Consider the following 24780-nt stretch of genomic DNA (forward strand, 5'->3'; position numbering starts at 1 on the left):
CATTATTATTCAGCATCAAATCTATCCTGGTTCATTAACCTGATGTTTAGACATTTATTCACATCCAATTTGAAACTCCACATGAAATCCAACAAATGTGCAAGAAGTGTAAGGAACAAGCGCTCTTTATATATGCTGTACATGACTCGTGAACTTTCTAACAGCCTTCTCTCATTTGACATTTGTTTTGATGTTGAGGTTCTTCATTGCTTGGTGTGACGATGTAATGACGACAGAAGCAAAGGGCTGCAACAGGAACAGAGCTGAATCCAAACTCCTGCCTTACAGTGAATAGATGATAGTCGCCCTTAAACGAGAGTGAACTCTCAGTTAGTCCGTCCTTTAAACATGTGTCCTTACTCGTATAGCTGCTGTCGAATGTTTGAGTAACATTTCCTCGAGTGGCACATATTGTAAAGCTGTAAAAACTTCTGCTGTTCATTTGTAATAAAGTTTTTTTTAAGAATGTACATTTGTCAGCGTAATGACCACACAGCGACACACGGGGTTGTATTTGTAACAGCCCTCCGCTTTATTGAAATACATCGGAGTCAGGTTAATATAATGAGCTCTCCACATAAGTGTGGCAGCCAGTTCCATACATTATTTTTTGTTTTGACCTTACACCTTAAATATTCTTTTTTGTGCAAAACAGATTCTACATCACCTGTAGTGGGTTATCCTCAGTAAAACGCCCAAACCGTTCAAAAAAGGAGCAAGTAAAACAACAAACCGAAAACAAAAATGATTACATCTATAACATGCAAAACTGTACAAATTATTACAAAGCAATCCTAGAAAAAACAACAAAGTGTAATATGATATGAAAGAGCAAAAATAATATAGAAGGTACTGTAGATAAGACCTCACTGAAATGCAAAGGCGTTTGAATTTTTTTTTGTTGATTTCCTTACCACTGTGGCACCTCAAACCCCCTGCCACCTGAAAACATTTTCTCCACCTTTATCCTGCCGCCTCCACCTCTTCTGTACACTCGTCTCTCCTCACCCATCCATCCTTATCATTCCCATCGAGATGAAAATAATTCATTGGTTCTTCGGACAATTCCTGAGTTTCTCTTTCCTTTAACTGGGATGTGTAGGATCAGTTTTTCTGTACAATATTGGCCAATAATAAAACACCCCCACCCCGCCCCATCTATCTAATACATTCTACAGAAACTCCAGGAGACTCACTAGCTTTTAAAATAGGTGGTTGTTTGGAATAACCCCCCCCCCCCTCCTTTCTCTTTATATAAAATGGAATACTTAATAAAAACACTTGGAATGGGTTATTTTAGCGCCACTTGGTTTTTGTGTCCCTTTCTAACAAACACAATGGAATAGTTTAGATTCGGGCAGGTCAGTATTAGAATACTGTGCGTTCTTACAGATAATACCACGTTAGAACCACATTTTATTTAGTGTTTAATGTTGTTCCCGTACAGTTTGACCCCCTTCTGCCGTATGAAGCATTCCTGGACCGAAGCACTTTTCCATCAGGAGGTTACAGAGGCCTTTCTACTCGGGGGTGTAGACATCCAGCCCTTACAGACAACAGGCAGCACTGAGGTTCATTCATCAAACGGTGCCCACTTTAAGTGTTTTACATTCTCCTTTGTAGTGTTTCTTAACAAATGTGTCTTCAGAGTATACATGAGAAAGAACGTCCTCTAATGTCCTTTTAGTTTCTGGGTTAAATCAACACTGATCTTTTCCGTGAACAGAAACTGTGGATTACATTTTCAATTCCTCCTCCGACAGTGAGAAGGAGGAGGAGCAGGACGAAGGCATAAAACACCACCTCAGCATGTGTGTGTGTGTGTGTGTGTGTGGGTACATGTGTGATAAATGTTCACTCTACAGTAGTGTTGATCCAAACGCAAACAGAGTGGGAAAAGAAAACAACGTGTCATACATAAAATATAAAACTAATTAAAAATCAATGGGTAAAAAAAAAGTGGTTTAAAATGGCTTTTTGTGTGAACACAACCCGAATCACTCTGAAAACAAAGGAAATAAGAAATAAACGTCAAGGAGGATCTTTTTGTCTCTCCTGTGTAGTTCTCTAAAGTATTTCCTTATCATATATTACTCTCTACTTTGAACCTATGTACATTATTGTGATGGGAACCTGTTGGTCAGTTTGGTTGTACAGCAAGGCGGAGCGTCTACACTATGACTATGATGTCACTCGCGTTGGACCAATAAGGAGAGAGCACAGATGTGATGATGTCATAGTAGCTTTTTGCTGATGGTCAAAATAAAAAATAGTATAAAGTCACTGCACTTAATATCATGAGCAAAAAAAAATCCTTTCTCCTTTTTCTTTTTTTTTTACATTTAGAATTTTTTGCAGCACCCAAAGAGAAAGCAAAGAAAGGGGAAGTGAGGGGGGCTAAACTCCACCCATCTGATTCTGGCCATGAAGCGAAACAAGCCTCCCTTCTAAGAATGATAAATAAATTAAAATATCGTCCCCTAAAACCCAACGGGTCCTATGTACAAGTACAAATCCTGTTCTCTCATTATAATCCTCTTCTCTTTTTGTTGCATCGTGAGGCTTTTGAGTCTCTGAATGAATCTCAGCGTGGGGGGGGGGGGGGGGGGACAGAGTAGTGTCAATGACGCTTCGGTTGATAGCAAAAAGACGGGAGCGCTTCATTCCTATATCGTATGCCCTTTCTGAATTATCACATGCACACACTCTTCTTGGCAAACGCATACAGCTTTTTTCTCTCTCTCTCTCTCTCTCACACACACACACACTCACACACACACACACACACACACACACACACACACCTCAAACATCAGCACCCACATGTACACTCATTTTTAAAGTTCTCCCTCAGAAATGACGACTCCCCATCTCGGAAGTACGATGAGACAATTTGAGGTCGTAAAGTGGGACAAATGTTCGTCAGGAGGTGCAGTTCTCTGGGCAGTGGGGGGGGGGGGGGGGGGGGGGGGGGAGTCCTGTGCTGTCGGTCGGGGGGTGGCGGGAGGGAAGAGGTGTCAGGCTCATGTGTCCCAGCCCATCCGGTCTGTGCTCTCCAGGGACAGGGACTTGGCCTTGTGAGGAGAGGCCGGGCTGGGGGGGCTGCTGAAGGTGGAGCTGTTGGAGGCCGTGGAGTGACGGGGGGAGTCCGAGTCCTGGAGGGGGGGAGGACGGACAGAAAGAGGAGAGGAAAAGAGTGGGTGAAGTTTGGGGGAAGATAAAGGAACAGGGGAGAGACACGTTAGTTCAGTTATGTAAATATATATAAAACATACAGTATTTCTAACACTCAGGAGCTAACGGCTAACTCTCTGGAGGCTAACAGAGCGCTGCAGGGAGGAATCTCCTTAGAGTGCACAATCAGATTCAGAAAAGCTTTAATAATACCGTCTGGGTTGTTCCATTACAGAATACATTTTAAAATATAATGTATTATATAATATATAATATAAGAAGTAAGAATGTGCAATAAAAGATAAAAGTCATCATCTTGTCAAAGACATTCCGCAAAACAAAATGGCAGACTCATTCCCAGGTTTTAGGGCTACATTCCACATCAGCAGCAGATGATCAGCTGAGGGAAAACCAACATGCAGCAGGCCAGATGGGGGGGGGGGGGGTCATACTGTACTACACATACAGTATGACTGTCCTTGGGAGAGGAAACACACATGACACTGAGGAGGAGAAACGACATGTGTGCTACAGGACACTGTTTACAGTCCAGTGATCATGTCCTCAGGTTATTATGGGATGGGTAATGATCTCATGTGTTGCTAGGATACATATGTTCCTGTTCAGTGACTCTCTGATGTGCAACAGTGTCCTGTGATCAGAGCGTACTCTTCTAACATCTCCACCTTCTACATCCCATCCCTCAGCACGTGGCACTGCGGTGTTTTCATATACATTTATTTCTTCTTTATGGAACCAATATTCCTGTTTTACTGTTCTTGCACTTAAACATGATCGTAAATGAAAGATAGATTTTTGTTTGTGTTTGATGTATACATTCTTTCATGTAAGTTTCTAATCATTTCTTTATTTTTACATTAGGGTTGCTCAATTCATAAACAATGATTCAAAATCCAGTAACTAGTGAAATGTGGAAGAAGGCGCAATATTTCTTAAAATAAATGTTTAAACGATTATCATTAAGGATCGAAGTGTTACAGATCCTCTCGAAAAACAAAACCACACCTTAGATAATGTTATATGTTAATAATGTTAGTCAAAATAATCACAATTCATTTTTCCATTTTTTCCCCAAAACATATACATTTCTATTACAGAATTGGCGCCGTTGTAATCTTATTTCCCCGCTCAGGTCAAGTATTTCTGATTCGGATTGAAACTGCACAGTGTGTGTGGGAGGAGCACTGCCCAGCTACATATTCTACACATCTTTGTGGATGTGATGCTGTGTTTCAAAGCGCTCATCCTCATCATCATCATCATCCGACAAAGAGATCAGAACCACTCTGAAGCATGCAGCTGCCATCTGATTGGCTGTTTGTGATCAGTACATCCTGCAGGGTGAACCCCGAGCAGACGACACAGCACCCTTATTATTTGTGTCTTATTTTGCTGCGAGGGGGACAGCCCATGTGAGGAACATGGCGCCTGTCGGGGGGCCGTGTGAAGCAGACATGCTCTGTGAGGGTGGAGGAGATGGAGCAGCAGCGTGGGCACCGTTTATCAGCAACAGAAAAACATGACGGAGGCCGGGTGAGGGTGGTGCGGCTGGCGCTCCGGTGAAACATGGGACAGCCATCAGGTGCAGGTGGACGGAGGCTAATGTGTGTGTTTATGGGAATGACTGTGTGTGTGTGTGTGTGGTGTGTGTGTGTGTGTGTGTGTGTGTGTGTGTGTGTGTTGATACTCAGTGCCACTCTCAGGTGTTGACATTACCTTCATCTTACTAAGCAGGGTCCTTAAAGCCCTTTTCAGATCGGGGGTCTTCTCCGACGGGGAGACCTCCTGCCACTGCAGAGGAGAGTTCACGCTCAGCGCCCGGCCCACAGACAACATGCCGGGGAGGGGGGGGGAAGGGGGCGAGGCACGGCTGAATGAGGGTGGAGGGGAAGGCAAGGAATGGGGCAAAACATGGAGCGTCCAGGCTGATGGGGCCAAGAGGATGGGGGGGGGGGGGGGGGGAGCCACGGGTGAGATGGCAGGCGCGTTGAAGTTGCCCAAAAATCGCAATGGCTACGTTTCATCCTAGTCATTTAGTTTGTGTTTTTGGGGAATATACTAACTACAGGGACCTTCACACGTTAGGAGGCAACAGCTAGCCCGAGCTAACGCTACAGCAGGTATCACTTTAAAGCGCTAACATCACAGGGAGCTAACGGTGTGTGTGACTGGGATGAGGTGGAGGCCTGCACCCGGGGGCGGGATGTGTGTGACGGATGGGTTCAGGGGGAGGTGTTTGAATGGGGAACAATATTATCACTTTTATAATATTTGATCTTCAAGACCAGCGTCTACAGTCGGGTGGCAGGGAAACAATGAAGTGCCTTTGGGTTCATACAGAGCTGGAACTGAAGCCTGGTTTAACAAAGAGCCGTCCGTTAGTGGTTCAGCTCATCACACCAGACCTCTTAAAGAGACAGGGCTTGTTTTAGTATCTAGTCAACCGCACATGGAGCTGTATGCTCAGTGTTACTCACCTCTCTGTCAAACTGTGAGAGCGGTGCGTCGCCGCAGTCCATGCCCCCCCCTGAGGACAGGGAGCTCTCCGAGGGGGAGGTCATGGTCTGCCGTTTGGAGCTGTAGCTCCCCCCCGACAGCTCTCTGCGGAGCGCACTGCCGTTCTGAGAGGAGGAGCCTGGAGAGAGAGGGGGGGGTCAGGGAGGAGCAGCAAACAGGAAGTCGAGTGGAGTTTATTCGGCTCTGTACTCACGTATGCCCAGCCCGCTGCTGGCGCTCATGGAGCGGCCCGGCTCCGCCCGGTTCTTGGTGATGGAGGGGATGCTGACGGAGCCGCTGAAGCCCGCCCGGCTCTCCTGAACACGGACGTTCTGGTTTAAACACGCACGGAGCAAACATACACACACACACGGAGTGCAGTGCAGGGGACAGCAGTGAGGAGGGGGCAGTGACATACACTACATGCAGCTGAACGCTAAGCTGTGATTGGTCGCTGAGGTTTGCATGCACAGTGTCTATACAAGCAGCCTGACAGGAGGAGGGAGAACTTCACAGGATGAAGGGATGTGATGAAGAGGAGGGTCAGCGTGGGAGACATCAAGCCGCTCGGAGCACAACGCGGGTGCTGAATGTTAGCATGCTAAAGGCCAGGGGGGGGCTGGCTCTGAAGCCGGGCTACTAACACACACATCGCACACTCCCAAGTGTTGTCTGCTTGAATGTGCACGTGTGTTTCTGTGCTGACTCCCCTGTGGTGTTCACAGTGTGTTATTAACACATGTATGTAATGATTATCCAGCTCCATTTGGAATCATAATAATATCCTGATAATCAGAAACGTATTGGAATCTTGTTCTAAGAATCAAATACATTTGCTTTTTCCCCCATTAATATAAAATATCTAATTAAAACATGACTTCCTCCCGCATATATAAAGAATAAATAACATCAAACCTAAAGCTGTTGGAATCGCTTTAACTTAACACATTTAGGAATAAACTATGTTAGCATATCTTTTTTAGAAAAATAAAGGATTTAATTAAAGGTTTCCCCTGTATTCATAAATATAAAGAAATATTGGTTTTTATGAATCTGGCTCTGGTTTGACTTATTATTTTATAATATCTCATATCCTACGATTTATAGCTGGTGTTTTTTTATTACGACCCTTGAGATAATCCTATATGATCCCCTCCCTTCCTTGTGCTTACACAAGTCTTTAACAACGTGCAAGTGAGTGCTAATGTTCAGATTAGGTTTCTACCATGGGCAGGTCTTTGAGGATCTGGATCCCGTCTCCTGGTCCCATGTGGGCCACGTGGTTGAAGTTGGTGGGGTTAGAGATCAGCTTGTTCCTCATCTCGGGATCTCGCAGCATCTCTCTGGAATCACAAACACACACAACACATAAGAAGAGGCCGGCTCTGTTGTGGTTGGTCAACTGCTTAGACATGTCCCGCCTCTTTGCTTAGCTTACAATGTGTTGGAATGCTATCTTATAGAAGAGTGAGTGTTACAAAGTGATGTCACTATCTTAAGGAAGTAAACAGAGAAGTCCAATGGTGGCATTTCAGGCAGGGGGGGGGGAAGAAAACAGTGATTTTAGCCCAAAGGAGTGTGTGGGAGGAATGGAAAGCCCCAAAAAGATAAGAGGGCCTCTTTAATGGTCACTTACATGAAGATGACATGTATTCCCTGATTCTTTCGTATCGTTTAGATTCTCTCTTCAGACACTTTCTCGGTCACATGACTCTTAAAACAATGTCATCTTTACCTTTAATCACAAGTGTTTCTGTTGTGTTATATTCTAGTGTTCCTGAGTGCCTTGGTAACACAGCGACTCAGAGTGCGTATAGCTGTGTGTAAATGTGTGTGTGCTGCAGGTGGTCTACCTCCTCTGCTGGAGCCGCTCCTCCTCCGGTATCCTGAAGGAGAAGCGTCTCTTGTTGTTCATGCTGCGCACCAGCTGCTTCCTGCTGTTGTCTGACGTCTCCGGGACAACCAGCTCATCTCCCTCTGCGAGGTCACAACAGAGACACAGGTTGTTTACGAGAGAGACTACAAAGTGTTCTGACTGGCATCTCAAACTTTCTCCTGTCACCCAACTTGCTTTTATTCAAAAGAAAAGTTGGCAACAAGTCCTGGAAACTGTAGCTACATATGGAGCTGGAGCTAACTCTGGAAGCAACTGGCAGAAATAAAACCTTCTACTTGATGGAAAACAATGGAAAACATCTGAGGATTATTTGTGTCATTCTTGACATTTTTGCAGTTCATATTATTTTTCTTCTTTCCTCAATACACTTGTGAATTCTTACCGGCCATCTTGTTTCTGAAGTAGATCAGCCGCACTGTTTCCAGGCCCAGCAGGTTCAGAGAGCCGTCCACATTCAGAGGTCGCACCTGAAGAGGAAGCATTAGATATATATAATCATGCCATGGGTCAATAGGCTGCTACTAGACCAACTGCACCGATCAGCAGCTCTGACCATCTTAACCTTCTTGTATAACCTGTGCAATTCTTTTATTTCCTTTATCTTATGTTTGTATAAAGGTTTTTATTTAATTGTATCTTCTTTTTGTACTATTTTAATTATATCTTTGTATTTTTCTTTTGTTCTAAAATTGAGCAACTGTCGCAAACATAGTCTCCCCAGTGGGTAACGTATTCTGATCTGCTCCATTTCTTTTTATTATGTCAACTGATGTAAAGTAAACTTAACAATAAGGACTTTTTTTTTCTATTCATGCGGCAGGGGAATGAGTCAGGTTTCTATGACGACAGAGGCAAGTAGGATTCTTTTTTAAATCCAGCAGGTGGAGCCAGAGATGCCTTCAGATACCGGCGCTTAATGTGGCGGACCCTCGTGTGTAGGGGGCGCTTTGGAATTGGGCCTATTGCTGCTAAAGCTTCAGCACTGACCTTCTTCAGAGGGATGGTCTGAATCCACTCCATGGTGTTGACATCGAATACATCCACAGCGTTCTCACTGTACACCGACAGGTAGGGGGCGTTGTAGCCTGGACAAAAGAAAGCAGCATTGGTTTTTCAAATGCGCCTCCATATGTGATCTCCATGTTAATAACCATTCAGACGTGCACTCACAGGCGGAGATGGGCACAGCGGGCCACATGAGCTCCTGCTGCCGGGACCGGCGGCCCTGAGAGTCCACGTACACCCCGATGGAGCTGAAGCACAGCAGCAGCTCCTTGCTGGAGATCTCCACGGCGCAGAAAGCATCCAGGCTCTGCTGCGGGATGAAGGCCAGGGTGTGGTCCTCGGGGTGGAGCAGGTTGACGGGGGACACGTCACCATGGACACTGTGGAGGTCAGAGTCATCACATTCAGAAATGTGGAGAAATGTAAAACAATGACCTTACTTACTGAAGTGCACATTCAATATACTTGGACCAAACTGGAGTATCCTTTTCTCTTTCAACTGCTACAGATCTCAGAAGCTAATATATTACTCCTTATTCCCCTTCATTTATCACACAGCTTTTAAGGCTATTTACTTAAGGTCATTTGGAGTGTACGTGTTTCTTAATAAACTAAAAGATGAAGTGTTTATACTTCCTAAGCTAAATCAACTATACTTATAAAGACTCTTGGAACAGGTGGAACATTTATCACAAATCTGGAAATAGGAGAACTCCTAAAACTTTCGGTTTGAAAAAGGCACAGGGACAAAGTTACAGACATGACGATCTTATAGAATATAATGCTTTGTTCTAGATTAGACTACACAACCGTAAATAAGGGCGTTCAAATGAGTAAACCATGAACACCTGCAGCAGTAACATCAATCACATAAATGCAGCAGTTATGTTTATCAAAAAACATCAAATATTACTTCAAAACACTGACATTTTACTGCACAATTACTGATTGTTGATACTTAGAGTACATTTAGCTTATAATACTACATACCTACAGTAGACTTAAGTAAGTTTTTGAAAGCAGGACGTGTCGTGTGTGAAGGTTTTAAGTGAAGGACCTTAATACCTTTTCACTGAATGTTAACAAACCAGATCTAAACCCATGAGAGGAACATCTCCACTGTGTTGATGTCAGTACCTGTAGCGGGTGAATCCAGACTGGTATCCAACGTAGAGCCGCTCACTGAGCAGACCCATCCACTGAACGGGCCCCGGGGCCTGCACCTCTCTCAGCCGGCGGTGACGAGCTTTACTCTTATTCACCTGCAGGGGGACAAAGACCTTTATTCAGCAATGTGATCAAAAGGGAAAGACATGGCACTCATTCTCAGTTTGACTGAAATAAATAATGATTTATTGGACTGTGTGTTCTCACCTCGTAGCAGATGACCTGCCTCTTCATGGCCACGCAGAGGCAGGTGAGGGAGCCGTTGCGCACGGGGCCGGAGACGATGGTCTGGCAGCCCTTTGTCTCTGCCAGCTTGTAGGACTCCGTCTCGCGGCCGTCCAGCGCCTGCGTGGGGAAGAGACGCACGTGGCGGTTCCTGCCGGAGATCACCGCCAGCAGCTGCTCCTGGGAGATCAGGTCGATGTGGTGCACCTTCTTGTTGTCCCCCACCCGGATAATTTCTGAGGAAGCAGGGGAAGACGGGGGTGTGAACACATTTGAGGATAAACGTACAGAAGAAGACGTTTTGGCCTTTCTATACAAATAAAAAAACAAGTGAGGTAGAACATCTTATTTACCATCTTTGGTGACATGGATTACAAAAAGGCCTTCCTCGTTGCCCAGGGCTACGCGCTCGTGATCTGAGGGTGAAGAAAATGAAGCAAGATGGACATTTCAGTTTCAGTTAGGAGGCAGAAAACAACCTTCTGTGCGGAAAATGTTCAAATCGGCTAGCTCCTTTATTCATTCTCTGTACTCATTTGATAACGTTCTAGTGTTGAGATAACGACTGCGTAGAGATCTAGAATATAGCTTCCTATTATAGCTTCTTTAGCATGAGCGTGACTGTTGAGGCTCACCTATGATAGCAGCAGACTGTGTGGTCTTGATGAGCGGCAGGGTGCTGTCGTAGGCCTCCTTGGGGACGTAGACGAAGCGCTCCTTCAGCTTGTTCTTCTTGAGGATGCGGTGCAGCTCGTTGAGGAGGCCCACCCATTTGTTCCTCTCCTGATCGCTGTCGGCCAGGATCAGGATGGAGGGCTTGTGGTTGGCGGAGGGGGAGAGCAGGGACGCCGTCACCTGGGGGGAAGAGGGCCGGTGGAGGCTTGTATGAGAACAATTCAGATTGTTTTCAAGTTTTGGTTTCAGTCAGCTGAGAATACTTACTCTGAATATACAGGGGATGTCTTTGCGACTGGCGTGGATGACATCAGAGGCCAGGACAGAACTTACTGAAAACTCTTCATCCCTGGAGCACAGGAAGAAGATAAAGGTTAGACCTAGACTAGGTTTAGTTGGTCGACAGGAAACTCATCTGCAACTACTAATATAATCATTTCTCTTGAAAAAAACACCAAAATAAATGTGCCATTTGTTGATTTGTCTTCTGTAAATAGTTTCAGATATTATGATCTAGAAACATAATATTCAAAGACTTGAAGTAAAAATATATTTTTAAATCCCCAACTTGAATTCCTCCACTTCTCTTACCTCATGTCTATGACTTGGCTGACTACGACACTTGGCAGAGTGGCTTTTCCTTCTCCCAGGTCGTACAGGAACAGTTTGAAGTCACACACCACAGCCATCGCCCTCTGCCAGCCCTTCTTCACCCCCGTAGGTTTGGGCACCTAGGACAGACACAGAGATCAATGAGTGATTCATTATGACACATGAAGATCATAGAAAAACCTTCTACAGTGTTAGAAATGGAAAGCTGCCTCCCAAACATCTGACTATTCTAATTCACACAACCACTATCTGTGACCAGACTCCTTGTCAGGTTCACTCACCCTGACGGTGCCTTCATACGCAGTACCGATGCCCCTCTGAGGGTCGATACCCAGCGGGCCCTTGGTCTGGTCCTGGGGCACGGGACACACAGCTGGAGCCTTGTCCGCACACGTTACATGGCAGGAGAAGTTACACACTGTGGACAGGGAGACAGGCCGAGACAAATCAGATGTTTGACTGCTTAGACATTTTAAAATCGATTTAAGGGCAAGGGAGTTTTGTAAATGGTTAATTGCACTTATTGTAAGTAGCTCTGGGTGTTAGCATCAGCTAAAAGCAAAGTGTTGTTATGTTTATTGTATGTTGCATTTTTTAAAGAGCCCAGTGCTTAAGATTTGAATTGCCAACAACTACGCTGTAGCTTTTGTGCAGATGACAAGACTTTGAATCTTGAATCTGTCCTTACCTTCACAGGTACAGCCTTGACGTATGAGCCCCACCATGAGGGAAGTACACTGGTTACACTTAGTGGGGGTGCTGAAGGACTTCACCACAAACTGATGTGCTTTGGGCTGTGGAGGGCGGACATGAATGAGCATTAATGAGCAGGAGACATCATGAGTGGTTTTAACATAACAAGGTCTAGTGTGGAAAAGGTCTTACCTTAGGAGAGGAGCGTCCAATACTGCCGTACCCTCCTGAGCGCATTGTGGGGGTCTGGACTGTACGAGGGGGGTGGTCTATCAACTGCATGACAGAACAAAGTAAAACATTGAGCAGTGAGATAATGTACTTTGACTGTATTTGAACAATGTATGAATTGTCACTTATAAAACTTGGCTTCCAAAGTATCTGAACTAAGGATGGATGTGACAAAGCAGGAGCTGGAAATACATCCAACAAACAGTTTCTATGAGGTTCATATTAGTAGAATGTGAGCAATGGGATTGCTTGCGGTACATTTGAAATTACTTGTTCCAAATTTGATTTTCCAGTTCCACGAGTCTCAATTAGAAAACTGGTATTAAACGTAGCACCATGTTCGACAACAGTGTGAGAACACACAAGTTCCATTTTCTCTTTCACATTTCTCCATAATTGAGACAATTGCAATTGACCGAGACTGACTTTTTCGACAAGCTCAGTATTGTGAGTTGTAGTACCTTCTTTGGAAATTGTTAATTAAATTGGAATGAGGAATATTTGGACCAATTTTGATCTGTTGTTCTTCGACATGCCAGACACACTTTTTTAACTGGTGATGGGAGGACTGAAGTCTTGTTGTACTAAGACAAGACAAAACACAAGAGTTTAATGCCCAGACTTATGCTGACCTCTATGGGCTCCATATCACTGGCCATGGAGGGTGACCGCGAGCGGGACTTGAGGTGCAGCTTGGGGTCATCGTCCCTGGATGGAGTGTTGGAGGGGGTGAAGTTATCCATGGAGTCCACCTGAGGAGGGAGAGGCAGGAGGGAGGAGAGGAGGAGAAATGCAGAGAAATGAGGAAGTGATGAGAGGAGGTAGGGGAGGAGAAAAAGAAAAAGGAGTAGAGGGTTATTTCAAAAAACAAACAAGAGAGTAATATGCATCATCCATGCGTAGAGAGAAAGAGTGGGTGCCATCATACAAAACATTATCCACAGACATTATGGTCAAGATGTGTGTGCATGTCCACTGGAGCACATCTTATTGCACCCCATGTATTAGAACATGAGGAACACATCACAGCCCAGGGGCCATGCTAGTTTGAGACACCCTAAGCACACACCTTACACCATGCACAGCCATTCACAAAGCTACACTGACACCAATACACACAGGCAGCACATATAGCAATACCCAATGTTGTTCAAATATGGAAGATCCAACAAATGAATACTTTTGACAAACACAAATATAAATAAAAATGTGTATAGGACCCCTGCCATGCAATCAGATAACATACGCAGGGAATACACACACATATAAAACACCGACATGACGAGACGGCACATTTAGAAGCTGCATGAGATCACAGAGAGCAGTGATGGTGCTTACGCGTCTGCCTTTGCTAGCTGGGCCAACGGATGGCGAGCGCTTCAGTGGCAGGAGAGCAGAGTGGCAGAGAGAGAGATGAATATCAGAGTGTGACAGAGCTAACACACAGTAAACACACTGAGGGGAAACAGGGTCATAACACTATTTATTTGATGTTATGTGGAATTAAATATGTATATATATTAATCCATTACGTTTTGCTAACTATTTCAAAAATGTATATCCATTTTGTATTGCCAACTATTTCAACTCTTTATCTATTACTTTTAATTAATTATTTCAACTGTTTTCCTGTTACTCTCAGCTAACCATCAAATGTTTATCTACTACTACCCAATATATTTGACTTTTAACTAACTATTAGAGAACTAAATATCTGCTCCTTTACTTTTAGCTAACTATTTCAACACAGCATATCCTTTACTTTGAGCTTGAAGTTGTATATCCATTACTTTTAGCTTACTGTTTTCCGGTCACTTATAGCTAACTTATTTAACTCTTTATCCATCACTCTAACCAATTAGTGGAACCATTTATCCATTATTTTAAGCTAACTGAATCAAAGTGTGCTCCTTTGTCTATTTCTATATATTTCAGTTGGGTGAGTTTAGTTCAGATCAGGTCATTAGTTGAGATTTGCACAACCTCCCTGCCAATGTCACTAGCACCAGGAACTAAGAACCACGGATTGGAAAACACTGCAGGAGACTACTGTATGTCTGTGTGGGTTGGACTGAGGACAGAGGCTGGATAGGATGGAGGAGGCAAAGGGAAAATCAAATACACATGGTGATGGGAAGGGAGCAGGAAAAGTCAATATGGAGCGACTCAAGTTCTCTTTCTGGCTAAAAGAAAAGGGATTACACAAGTGTGTAGGATTTAAAAAGAAACACAAGTGAAAGCGCCAGAAAGCCATTCAAATAGCCCACTGGCCTACTAGGACTAGCAAGCAACTGCATACAAGAGCAGAACACTTCAAAAAGATATCAATCTTAACAAGTATATGCACTTAAAACAAATACGTTGCGTTAATCAGAATTTCATTACTTTATCTCGTTGCATCTATTTTTCCATTTGTATTTAAATGGATGATAGTGGACCTCGTTTAAAAGATTGACATATTTGCAGTGTTGTTGCTCTTCTTTACAGTTCCACTGATGCAAAGACAAAACAACTTACTGACGCAATACGGCTACACAGATCTAAAGTGTCTTTCTCTGCTGTAAGCTCTTACAGTACTACAGCATACAACTACTGTTACACACACGTAGACCTCCGCCTAACCAACAACAACTTACGTCTTCCCAAAACTCAATTAAAGAAGATGAGGATGAGGAATAAGAGTCCTGATGTAGCAGAGAATGAAGCAAGGAAACAACCAAAAGATAGAACACAAATAAAGATTGTGGAAAAATCATATGAACAAAAAGCAACAAGGTAAAGCATGAAGAAAAGCACAGACATGTGACGGGTATGACCTGCTGATGAATGAGATTTATGATTCTCAAGTTGCTCTTGATCATAGATTTAAAATCATTAACTCCCCACAGGCATACGGTTGCTGACAGCAGCTGTATTGTATCAGGATTATTATTTTTTGGTCTTATAAACTTACATCAAACTGGTCCAGCGCTGAGGTGGGGGCGTTGAGAAAAGCCAAGAAGGAATTCTGGGAATCCTGGTGCTTGACACCTACAGACACAGAACCAATAACACAAATGGTGGTTCAGTCCGCCATCTCAGAACATCAAAGGGTGACTTAAACAAAAAGAGTCACAGGACTGTTTCTAAGAGATGGGGGGTGGTGTTTCATATGACCTTAGTAACAATACATGTTCATGCACACAGCACAGGATTTCATTTCTCAAATATGGCTTCTGACGCGCAAAACCTCCTTTGGATCCCGATAGTTCATGACGGGACTTTCAGGGATTACTTCTCATGGAAAGTTTCAGAGGGTGCGACGTCTAAGCAACCATCAACACATGATGTATAGAGAGTAACTGTGCATTTATGTTATGGTATATCTTTTGAACAAAAAACAAAACACCAGAATGTATGCCAAGATCACCATTTGTGAATGTAATAAAACAAGAGGAAAAGTGCCTTCTGGTTTGCATCAATTTGTTATTTTAACTTCAGGGAACAACGGTTTCAAATGATATTTTAACAGTTATGCCCTTTACAGGAAAACTATGAATAGGTCATTCTTTGTTTGATTTGGTCCACTGACAAGGAGACAGAGGTGGTTTATTTGTACCTCTTCGTAGCCGCAGCTCCTCCGTCTCCTTCTTCAGCCTGTCGATCTCTGCGAGGAGTTCCTGGTTTTTACTTTCCACATCTTGCAGTTTACTGGTGGATCAGAGACAATAATGTATCGTATATTATCAAGAGGTTTGTTAAAAAAAAACGACAAATCTTTGATCTTTCACTGTGGTTCTAACATTATCTGTACCATTCTGTGGACATGTTGTTGGCCTTGACTTTGTTCAGCTCGTCCGTGATGCTCTGCTTGGCTCTGATCTCAGCGTCTAAGGCCGACTGCAGCTCCAGACGGGCCGACATGTCCAGCTTGGCGAAACGCCGCATCTTCCACGGCATGTCCTGAATCAGAGAGTAAAACGTTAGTTTCTATGAAAGAAAGGAGGGATGGATGGAAAGGGAAGGATTTCTGAAACTGAGCCATTTGTACCTTCTCAAGTTTAGACTTGCTCATCAAGATAAGATAAACCTTTAATAATCCCCTTGGGGATATTCAGGTGTCATAGCAACAACAGCAATAACAGCGAAACACAGGATAGGACAGATACAGTTCACACAAGGATTATAAGTAGGACAAAAATGAGAAAACTAAATTAAATAACAGTGTAACAAAATGAAAACAATAGGAATAGGTCAATTAGTAAATTAGGTGACGTACGTGTGTGTTTGCGTGCGCATGTGTGTGTGTGTTTACCGTGGCCCTCGCTCCCAGGCTGGTGTTTCTCAGTCCCTCCAGCTCTTCTGTCATCTTGGTGGCCAGAGCCTGCAGATAACCCCGAGCATCCTTCTCATCACTCACCCTGCAGCAAACACAGAAACACACAGGTTACTATACATGCAGAGACATTACAAATACACACACCCATAAATAATGAAGGCCTAAGACAGGACCTAAAACCTATTTTGACTTTAAAAGGTCATTTCAACAGAATACAACACTGAAAAAAAATATTCAAAAGTTTCAACTTTTCTTTAAAAAGTCTACAGGCAGAGAAGGTCAAAGCCATCCTACTTATTCTACCAGAACTGTGACACCATGGTTTGCTCTTCATCAGTTCCAAAGCTTAAAATGTACCACTACCTATAGATATGGACCCACGTTCAGGCTGCAGGTCTGGGCACATCACTAATCCTTAACATTACAAGAAACACTGCCTGTGTAAAAGCATAAACTTTATACTGACAATTAAGTTTGACATCAGAACAAAACAAAACATCTTGTGATCTTGTCTACATATCATATTCCACCCACTGGGATCCTGTTTCCCATTATATCTTCTGCAGAGTCATAGTATCTCCACCAGGGGGCAGCGGCCATCACTAAATTCTTCTGAAAATGCATTCCACTCAACATTTGTATGTTTGGAATGTGAGTGTGTGCTTTAGTGTAAGTGTGTTTCTGCGTCTGGATGGATGTATCAGTGTGTGTGTGTGTGTGTGTGTGTGTGTGTGTGTGTGTGTGTGTGTGTGTGTGTGTGTTATGTGAGGACTGCAGGCTTGTCCTACAGAGGGAGGCTGAGCAGCTGGCAGGGTGTCAGCTGTGAAGGGAAGTGATCTGAGAGGAAGGGAGGGTCAAGTAGCTGAGATCTTTAGAGGCATGTAGAAATGCTGCAGTTGTACTGTAAGGAGGAACCCAATACACTACTACACAACACGGGTATGTATGTGTGACTGTATATCCCTGAAAAGAGCTGTCTATAGTATCAAAGGGAAGGTACGTGCCTCAGCATGTATTAGGGACATCTGAGAAAGCTTGCATGTGTGCGTATCAATCATATATCTTTGTATTGATATAGCACATCAAGGAAACACACATTAAACAAAGAATTCAAACCTCCCTCATTGTCTATAGACAGAGCAACACATCATTGTGTTGACAAATTAAAACACTTAATTCCAGCATAAGTCAATAAACAGAGGACTACAGCAGCTTGTAGTGTATAACGCCTGCAGTGCATGATCTAATCAAATGATACTTTGCAATAGTTTTTGATGATAAGGGAATACTATAGTAATACATCATATTCTAATAAGCACGTGACATTTGAAGAATTTGTCTAAATGTTGCCTATTGAAGAGAAAAAAACACTGAATTTAGTCATTTCTCATAAATGAACCACTTTCATTTAAGATATTCTGAATCTGTTCTCTTAATATAACCCCACTCCATCCCTCGCCTGGGTAATTGTTATTATTTCTTACCAACAATGGCCCTAAGACGCTAATCAATCTAATACATTTTATCCATAGAGCCCAATTTCACATTGACACATTTTCTTAGGGGGCTTTACAGTGTGGACATCACATGACACCCTCTGTCCTTGGACACTTGTAATTAAGAAGGAAAAACTCCAAAAGAAATTCCACAATTAATGAAGAAAGAAATGGAAGACACTTCGGGGAGATCAAGAGAGGGCTCCCACTCACGAGACTCACAGATGTTGCTTGTATAGCTAGAATTACAACATAGACAATCCAAATGATAATGTGTGCACGTGTCTCACCATTGGATGATTTCCGTGATCTGGGCCTCCCAGTGAGCCACACTCTCCTTCTTGTCGGCCAGCTCCCTCATCTCGTCCTCCAGCTGCCTGTTGGAGCTGCTCATCTTCTCAAACATGCTGGTGAGCTGCAGGGAGAGAAAACACATGGTATTAGCCATCATGCTAAAAGCGTAGCGTCGTCAAGCTGTCATTGGGAAGTATGACACCTGGTAAATGGATTCATATACAGTATATATAAATATAGACGCCATGACATAACATTGCAAGACTGAACTACTGTGTAATGAGTCTAACAGGTCACGTTGCTGCGGAAGCAAAGGTGCTCAGCCTTGACCGTGAGGACTGCTCCGATATGGAAAATGAATCATTGTATTGTTGAAGGTAATGACAGTTTTTATTAGTCAACTGCCAGATGATCAACCACGCTTGACTTGAGATGCCAGTGAAGACGTGACCTCATTGCAAGCCTCAAACTGCCCTATTGTTTGCTTCAATATTTCATTTGTGGGCGCATATTTTGGGTGTATTGCAACTGTAGAGACTGATGTAATGCGCAAGCTAAAACAGTCATTTATTATTGTTTTGAAATAGCTTTCCAATCTACGCTAGTGGCCAACAAATGTTTGAAATATCAGCTAGAAAATGATGTTGAAAAAGGATTCCAGCAACTAAAAATATACACAAACATGATATGAAAGAATTTTGTTTTTAAGCACATGCTTTTATTTGTTAGTAATGTCTCGCAGTGATGAAATCATTGCGTATATGACTAAAGTGTAAGTGTGCAGTCTGTGGTTGCAAATAGCATCTCAAGCACCACATCAGAAACACATTGTACTAAATCTGCACTGCCATCAAATGAAATGAAAAAGAGTCAAACTTGAAATGATATTTACTGTATAAGTGTGATGTACATCATGGCATGCCAATTTACTTTGAGGTTCGGGGCTGCATATAAAGTCAAAATGATATCGAAGTCGCAGTATGGACTAGTGACAGGAAGCACAATATTTGTTTATGGCTAAATATGGGTTAAAATAACATTTTGAATGAAGTATTGTGCCACGATATTGCGGCCTACAAATCATATTGTATAGTATTATCAATCTCAGTGATTGTGATGTTAAATGTTTGCTTTTCTTGTATTGTGTCTTAATATCTGTCCTTATTAATGTTGCAAATGGAGCTGCTTTGAAGCAAGTCAAATGTCAGACTTGATCTGACCAATAAATGAATATTGTATCGTAAGTGGAACAAGCCTTGCAGAAAAAGAAAATCATTTGGAAAAGAAATATCTGGCAGTGGCACTAATCTAAAGCTCCTGTTCTTTTTCTACATGTGTAATATATTCCCCCATAACCCTGTTTCTGTGGCTGAGCCGTTCTGCAGTGTTACCCCACAGCAGAGCTCCACGTGCTGCAGTGTTACCCCACATCCATCACCAATTTCAGCTTGTCAACAGTAGAAATTAAACAGTTTGAGGTTTCACTCAACTTCACTGAAAACACACACCAAAAGGCATCATAGTTGAAGATGGAGCGGTCTGATTTAGCTGCGAAGCAAACAGTGTTGCCTCATTGCCTTCTTTGAAAGATAAGACTATTCAAACAATAAGATTTTCACACAATCCAAATGCATTGAAGATCTGTTTTTATGCAAAGAAGCAAATCATACAGACGGATCTAATCTGTCCGGAGTGCTTTAGCTTTAACAAATATCATTTCTCAGAATGTGAGAAAACATTAGAGTGACGTGCTATCATTCCAGTGTTAGCCACATACATATTCTCCTCCATTTCATCCAGATAGTTTCCATTTTATCAGCTGCAGACTTGAAAAACAACATTCTTTTATTCCATATGTCAAAATGCCTCCCACTTCTTTAAATTAGGAGCCTTATTAAACTTCCAACAGCTATTTCCAAAGTCAACAGAGTTGAATCCAGAGTCATTCCATCGGAGTGTGTAGGAGGCGGCAGGCTGTTTTTACGGGGGATATTGAACAGTGATTTCTTTGGCACAGCCGGGGTGGAGGAAAGGCCGAGTAGGGTTACCTGGGGTTAAGGAATTGTGGGTATTTTTGCTAGTGTATGTGTGTTTTCTCAAGAGACAAACAGACCACTAAGCTAACATGAAAGGAAGTCAAATCAAAAGTACAAATATTGACAGAGGAAAAGAAACTGGATTGGTTTTTTTGTGTGTTTTCAGAGAGATATTTGTTTATTTGCGTGTGAAAATGTCTTACCTTATCCAGTTCAGTGGACAGCTTCTTGTTCTCTTCGGTCAGCAGGACTCTCTCCCTCTCGTACTTCTGCTTGTACTCGGTCTCAAACTCTTCCCTCTCGCTTTGGCTGAAGAAAACACACAATCATGGAGCGTTAAACTAGTGACTTTTGAATGATTTGTTGTCTTTCAGGCTTCTGAACTATATGAACTTATATACCAGGTGATCTTATACAGGGGTTTTAGAACAGCGCAGTATAAATACATTGAACATTCAAATATTCACCGGTCTCTAAGTCGATGTCTCATCTATCCTCCTACCTTTGTGCCTGTGTGGGCCTCTGACTCCACACATTTCCTCAACACTTAAATCAAAGGCTTGGTACTGAGAACAGGTCCACATTACTCAGCCTAAACACATTAATACAGTCAGAACCTGATCCAGCACTGTTTGAACAAATGAATGAGAAAGCAGTGAGAATAACATGTCCGAACAGCAGGCGGGAGAGTTAGACTACAGGGTAGAAAAACAAAGCTCTAAAGCCTTCTCCTCAAAAACATTATTTTATTCAAATGTGATTAAACCAGCGGTTCTTAACGTTGGATCTGGACCTCCCTAAGTACCTACCAGGGGGGTCTGAGCAGGAAAATACCTTTCCATTTCTCTGTATTTAATACCCGAGTTGGCACATTTTGACACATTTTTCTTTTTATCAACTCCAAGAGGCCCTATCATGCTTTATGTAAACAGAGTCGAGGCACTAAATACAAATATGAACCTGAAAAGGAGAATAATATGTCCTCTTTAATGGCTCGGGAAAAAAGAAAAACTTTAACAAATATTCTCTATAAGATCACCTTCCATGAGGAAAATAAAGTATTGTCTGAAAAGCTAGAAATCGTCTTCAGAATGCACACCTTCATGCATCTCTGTGTCATTTGGGTTGTTATGGAGGGATGACAAATATTTGGGGAGGTTACCTGAATGAAAGGTTATTATCTGGTTGGGAGCAACATTACTATAACATATTCCTGTAACACTGGTAAGATAAACCACTCACAGTCACTACACATTTATACCAGACTCTTGAGCTATTTTTAATATCACTGTAATTACCTCCCGCAGTCATCACTGGAAGACGCAATGAAGAAAAACAAAGTCATGTAATCACAGCCAGGATATAGGAGTCATAGAAACAAATCATTTGCATTGATCAGATGTAGGAAGACAGAGAAACTGATGAGTACCTCTCGCGGCGAGTCTTGTCCAGCTTGTCTTTGAGCATCAGGATCTCTTTCTGCAGAGCGAGGTGCTGGCTCTCGGCGTCCCGCAGCTCTTTGCGCAGACCTTTCAGCTCGCTGCCGTGCTGCCCCTCCCTGCGCGCCAGCTCCTCCTCGTATAGGAGCGTCTTCTTCTCCAGGTCTCCCCGCAGGCGCCCCACCTCCTGGGTCTGGTCCGCTGAGGCGGTGGGGGCAGAGGACCCCTGCTTCACCTGGGCGAGACAAGTGATGTTAGTGAGGATGAGAATGGAGTGTTGCAGGGATTAATAAGACTCCCTGGCTACTGTTGTATTTTTTTTAAATATTATTTTCCTAACCACTTTTTCTTAACATTTTGTGAAACTGTATGGAAACATTTAAAAGTAAAAGAAAAACTTAAAAAACTCCAGCGAACAAAAAAAAAACCTAAAACATTGATTCGATGAACATTTTTTAGCATAGCATTCATAGTTAGCATTTTGATTTAATATAGTGTCCAAAGTTTAAAACAGCACTTTGGCTAAATATGGCAAACATGGAAAATGCTTCACCAGGACCAATCATTTACACGATCCGCATTTGTCAGTCACAACGTCACTTGAACTATTGAGACTGCAAGGAATTGTGGGAGCACATTCTGTCCTTTCCTTTTATAAAGGATGGTCCAATGTATGCTAAGCTAAAGGAGACAATAGAGTAAGCATTCATGCTCATGTTCTATCATCTTAAGCTCTGATCACATTGAGTCTTAGCTTGTATGGCTGTGCAGTGACTGCTGATGGAGGGGTTCATGTTCATCTGTGTTTGTTTGCACACTCACCTTAAGCCCTTCAAGCTCCTCCTCCAGCTGTCGGCTGTACTGCTCATTACGCTCCCTCAGCTTCCTCTCTTTCTGAGCCTCTGCTGTCTGCTCCTCAGAGTGCGCCTCCATCTGATACACAAACACACCATTGATTGGCTGCAATGTATGTCATACACTGTTTCCATGTTACAGCCACTGAAACATCGTTTATTCATCTAAGACGTAAATAGAGTGGTGCAGTGATGACCTATTTTTGTAGGCCGACCTGGAAGTTAACATCGCAAGTGCTCCCTCCATAAAAATCTATGCGATTGTTCCACCGCCAAACAAATGCCAATGATATTTACACATCTGTTCAGCAGCATTATCTCCACATATACACATGTCTTTTATGATTGTTGTGGTGTAAATGCAATCGTTGGGTTATAAAGTTAGCATGGTCTCATGGCATCACCATCGCTAGGCTAAAGGCGGGTAATGTTAGGCATGATGACGTTTAGTTTAGTCTCACTTAAAAACGTGTTAATAACCGCTTTTTTATGACACATAGAAGCTATAAGCATTAGTCAGTCGGGTGTTAACTGAAGTGTTTTATAATGTACAACAAAACTTGAAAATCTCTTCAGCTTGTGTTAACAACAGACCTTATTTCAGGCATCAAACCAAAACATTGGATTTGTTTTGACTTTATCCAGAATGCTAAAATGCTAAATAAATCCCGGGTTTAAGGACTCATTCCTGCACCACTCTATTTTCATGGAAGTTTATGAATATTTCTTAAGGTGATAGGAGTACTATACACAGAAAACAATAGGTGATTGGAGACAGAACAAGGTGTGCTAGCAAACACAGGGCGACTACTCTACCTCCTTCTTGGCCCTCTCGGCCTTTCGCACCTCGAGGCGGAGTGCCTCCACCTTCTGACCCTGACTCTCCACCTCCTCCTCTTTGTCCCGCAGCTGGCGGGCCAGGCGCTGCTTCACCGACCTGCAGGAGAAGATCAGTCAAAGGTGAGGAAAATAACAGAATTAGCCATGAAATTAAATGGATCTTAAAGCACCTAAAATTACAATTTCTTCAAAAACCAGTAAGAAATGTTCTGGGGCAGAGTTCCTACCTGAGGTCTGTGAGTCTCTCATTGAGCTCTGAAAACTCCTGCATTGCCAGTTTTCTCTGGCTGTGAGCGTCCTTCAGCTCCTTCGACTGAGCCTTCAGCTTCTCGTTGGCATCCAAGATATCCTGGCAGAGAGAGGGAGAGTTCAGATAAACATTTAGAGTCTCATAGGGACTTGAAAGAAAATACAATGCTAAAACAAGCTTTATTTGAATGTTTGGACACCAAAATCTATTCTGAGCAACCGTTTTTTTCTATTGAACATTGTTATTTGGTTTGTGAAAACGGTACCAAAAAGATCTTGGTCTTCATGTTAATATTTTTATACAATACATAATAAATTGTCCCACGTTTTTTAGATTTATTTTACTTTCAATATCTGCTCTCATTTCACATTTAAATGTCTCTTAGTGTGTTTATGACCTGAATGCACTTTTATATACCAAAGCAAATTCCTTGTATGTAAACACCTACTTGGCAATAAAGAACATTTTGATTATGCTTTACCATGATACATATTGCAACAGACACATATGTGCAACTTCACACAATACAACACACTTTTATATGGAATTATTATCATGTCTTCTTAGGGCTCTAACAAAGACAAATACTCTACAAAGGTATTTTTGAAGCATTTTTTGTTCCTCAAGGCAACATACAAAGAGTTTTGTCATTATATCAGAGCCATTTCAGTTACAACAATTAAATAAATATATACAGAAAATACAAAATGTATGCGGAGACAGAATCCCCTACTGGTTGTACCTTGTGCATGTCGTCCCTCTCCTGTGAGACGCTCTTCATCTGTTTCTCCAGAGTCCTGGTGTGTTTAGAGGAGTCCTCCAGGTCTCTGCGGGCCAGCGACACGTCCTCCAGCTGCTTCTCAATCTGACCCGAGTCTGACAAACACATAAACAAAGGTATATCATTAACCCTCCTGTGGTCTCCGGGTCAAATCTGACCGATTTACTACTTTCATCAATCATAACTTTTTTGTTTTACATTCGATAGCATTAAGGCTTTATGATATCCTTCACAGTAGACATTTGAACATATACAATTGCTGATCACCACTGTCAT

General features: G+C 42.6%; 1 protein-coding gene across 5 annotated transcripts in view; it reads right to left on the reverse strand.

The window, feature by feature from the left end:
* Nucleotides 1-508: 508 nt before the first annotated feature.
* cdc42bpab (CDC42 binding protein kinase alpha (DMPK-like) b) overlaps nucleotides 509-24780 on the reverse strand; it is an 89335-nt gene continuing 65063 nt past the window's right edge. The window contains exons 13-43 of one of the 5 annotated variants that reach the window (XM_034228567.1): nucleotides 24466-24599; nucleotides 23701-23822; nucleotides 23450-23570; nucleotides 22602-22712; nucleotides 21770-22014; nucleotides 20544-20649; nucleotides 18301-18425; nucleotides 16491-16596; nucleotides 15990-16138; nucleotides 15795-15886; nucleotides 15150-15226; nucleotides 13535-13573; nucleotides 12829-12948; nucleotides 12158-12241; nucleotides 11961-12066; nucleotides 11554-11690; nucleotides 11252-11391; nucleotides 10928-11009; nucleotides 10621-10840; nucleotides 10339-10401; nucleotides 9968-10221; nucleotides 9731-9855; nucleotides 8759-8973; nucleotides 8576-8673; nucleotides 7971-8055; nucleotides 7545-7668; nucleotides 6917-7034; nucleotides 5906-6008; nucleotides 5673-5830; nucleotides 4912-4986; nucleotides 509-3155 (exon numbers count right to left, since the gene is read on the reverse strand). In XM_034228567.1, coding sequence (XP_034084458.1) covers nucleotides 3024-3155; nucleotides 4912-4986; nucleotides 5673-5830; nucleotides 5906-6008; nucleotides 6917-7034; nucleotides 7545-7668; nucleotides 7971-8055; nucleotides 8576-8673; nucleotides 8759-8973; nucleotides 9731-9855; nucleotides 9968-10221; nucleotides 10339-10401; nucleotides 10621-10840; nucleotides 10928-11009; nucleotides 11252-11391; nucleotides 11554-11690; nucleotides 11961-12066; nucleotides 12158-12241; nucleotides 12829-12948; nucleotides 13535-13573; nucleotides 15150-15226; nucleotides 15795-15886; nucleotides 15990-16138; nucleotides 16491-16596; nucleotides 18301-18425; nucleotides 20544-20649; nucleotides 21770-22014; nucleotides 22602-22712; nucleotides 23450-23570; nucleotides 23701-23822; nucleotides 24466-24599 — 3866 coding nt within the window. In that variant the 3' untranslated portion in view covers nucleotides 509-3023. Of the gene's footprint in view, nucleotides 3156-4911; nucleotides 4987-5672; nucleotides 5831-5905; nucleotides 6024-6916; nucleotides 7035-7544; nucleotides 7669-7970; nucleotides 8056-8575; nucleotides 8674-8758; nucleotides 8974-9730; nucleotides 9856-9967; nucleotides 10222-10338; nucleotides 10402-10620; nucleotides 10841-10927; nucleotides 11010-11251; nucleotides 11392-11553; nucleotides 11691-11960; nucleotides 12067-12157; nucleotides 12242-12828; nucleotides 12949-13534; nucleotides 13574-15149; nucleotides 15227-15794; nucleotides 15887-15989; nucleotides 16139-16490; nucleotides 16597-18300; nucleotides 18426-20543; nucleotides 20650-21769; nucleotides 22015-22601; nucleotides 22713-23449; nucleotides 23571-23700; nucleotides 23823-24465; nucleotides 24600-24780 lie in introns of all 5 variants that reach the window. The other 4 variants (XM_034228566.1, XM_034228568.1, XM_034228569.1 and 1 more) reach the window with 4 other exon arrangements.

This window comes from Gymnodraco acuticeps, unplaced genomic scaffold, assembly GCF_902827175.1.
Source record: "Gymnodraco acuticeps unplaced genomic scaffold, fGymAcu1.1, whole genome shotgun sequence".
Classification (NCBI taxonomy): domain Eukaryota; kingdom Metazoa; phylum Chordata; class Actinopteri; order Perciformes; family Bathydraconidae; genus Gymnodraco; species Gymnodraco acuticeps.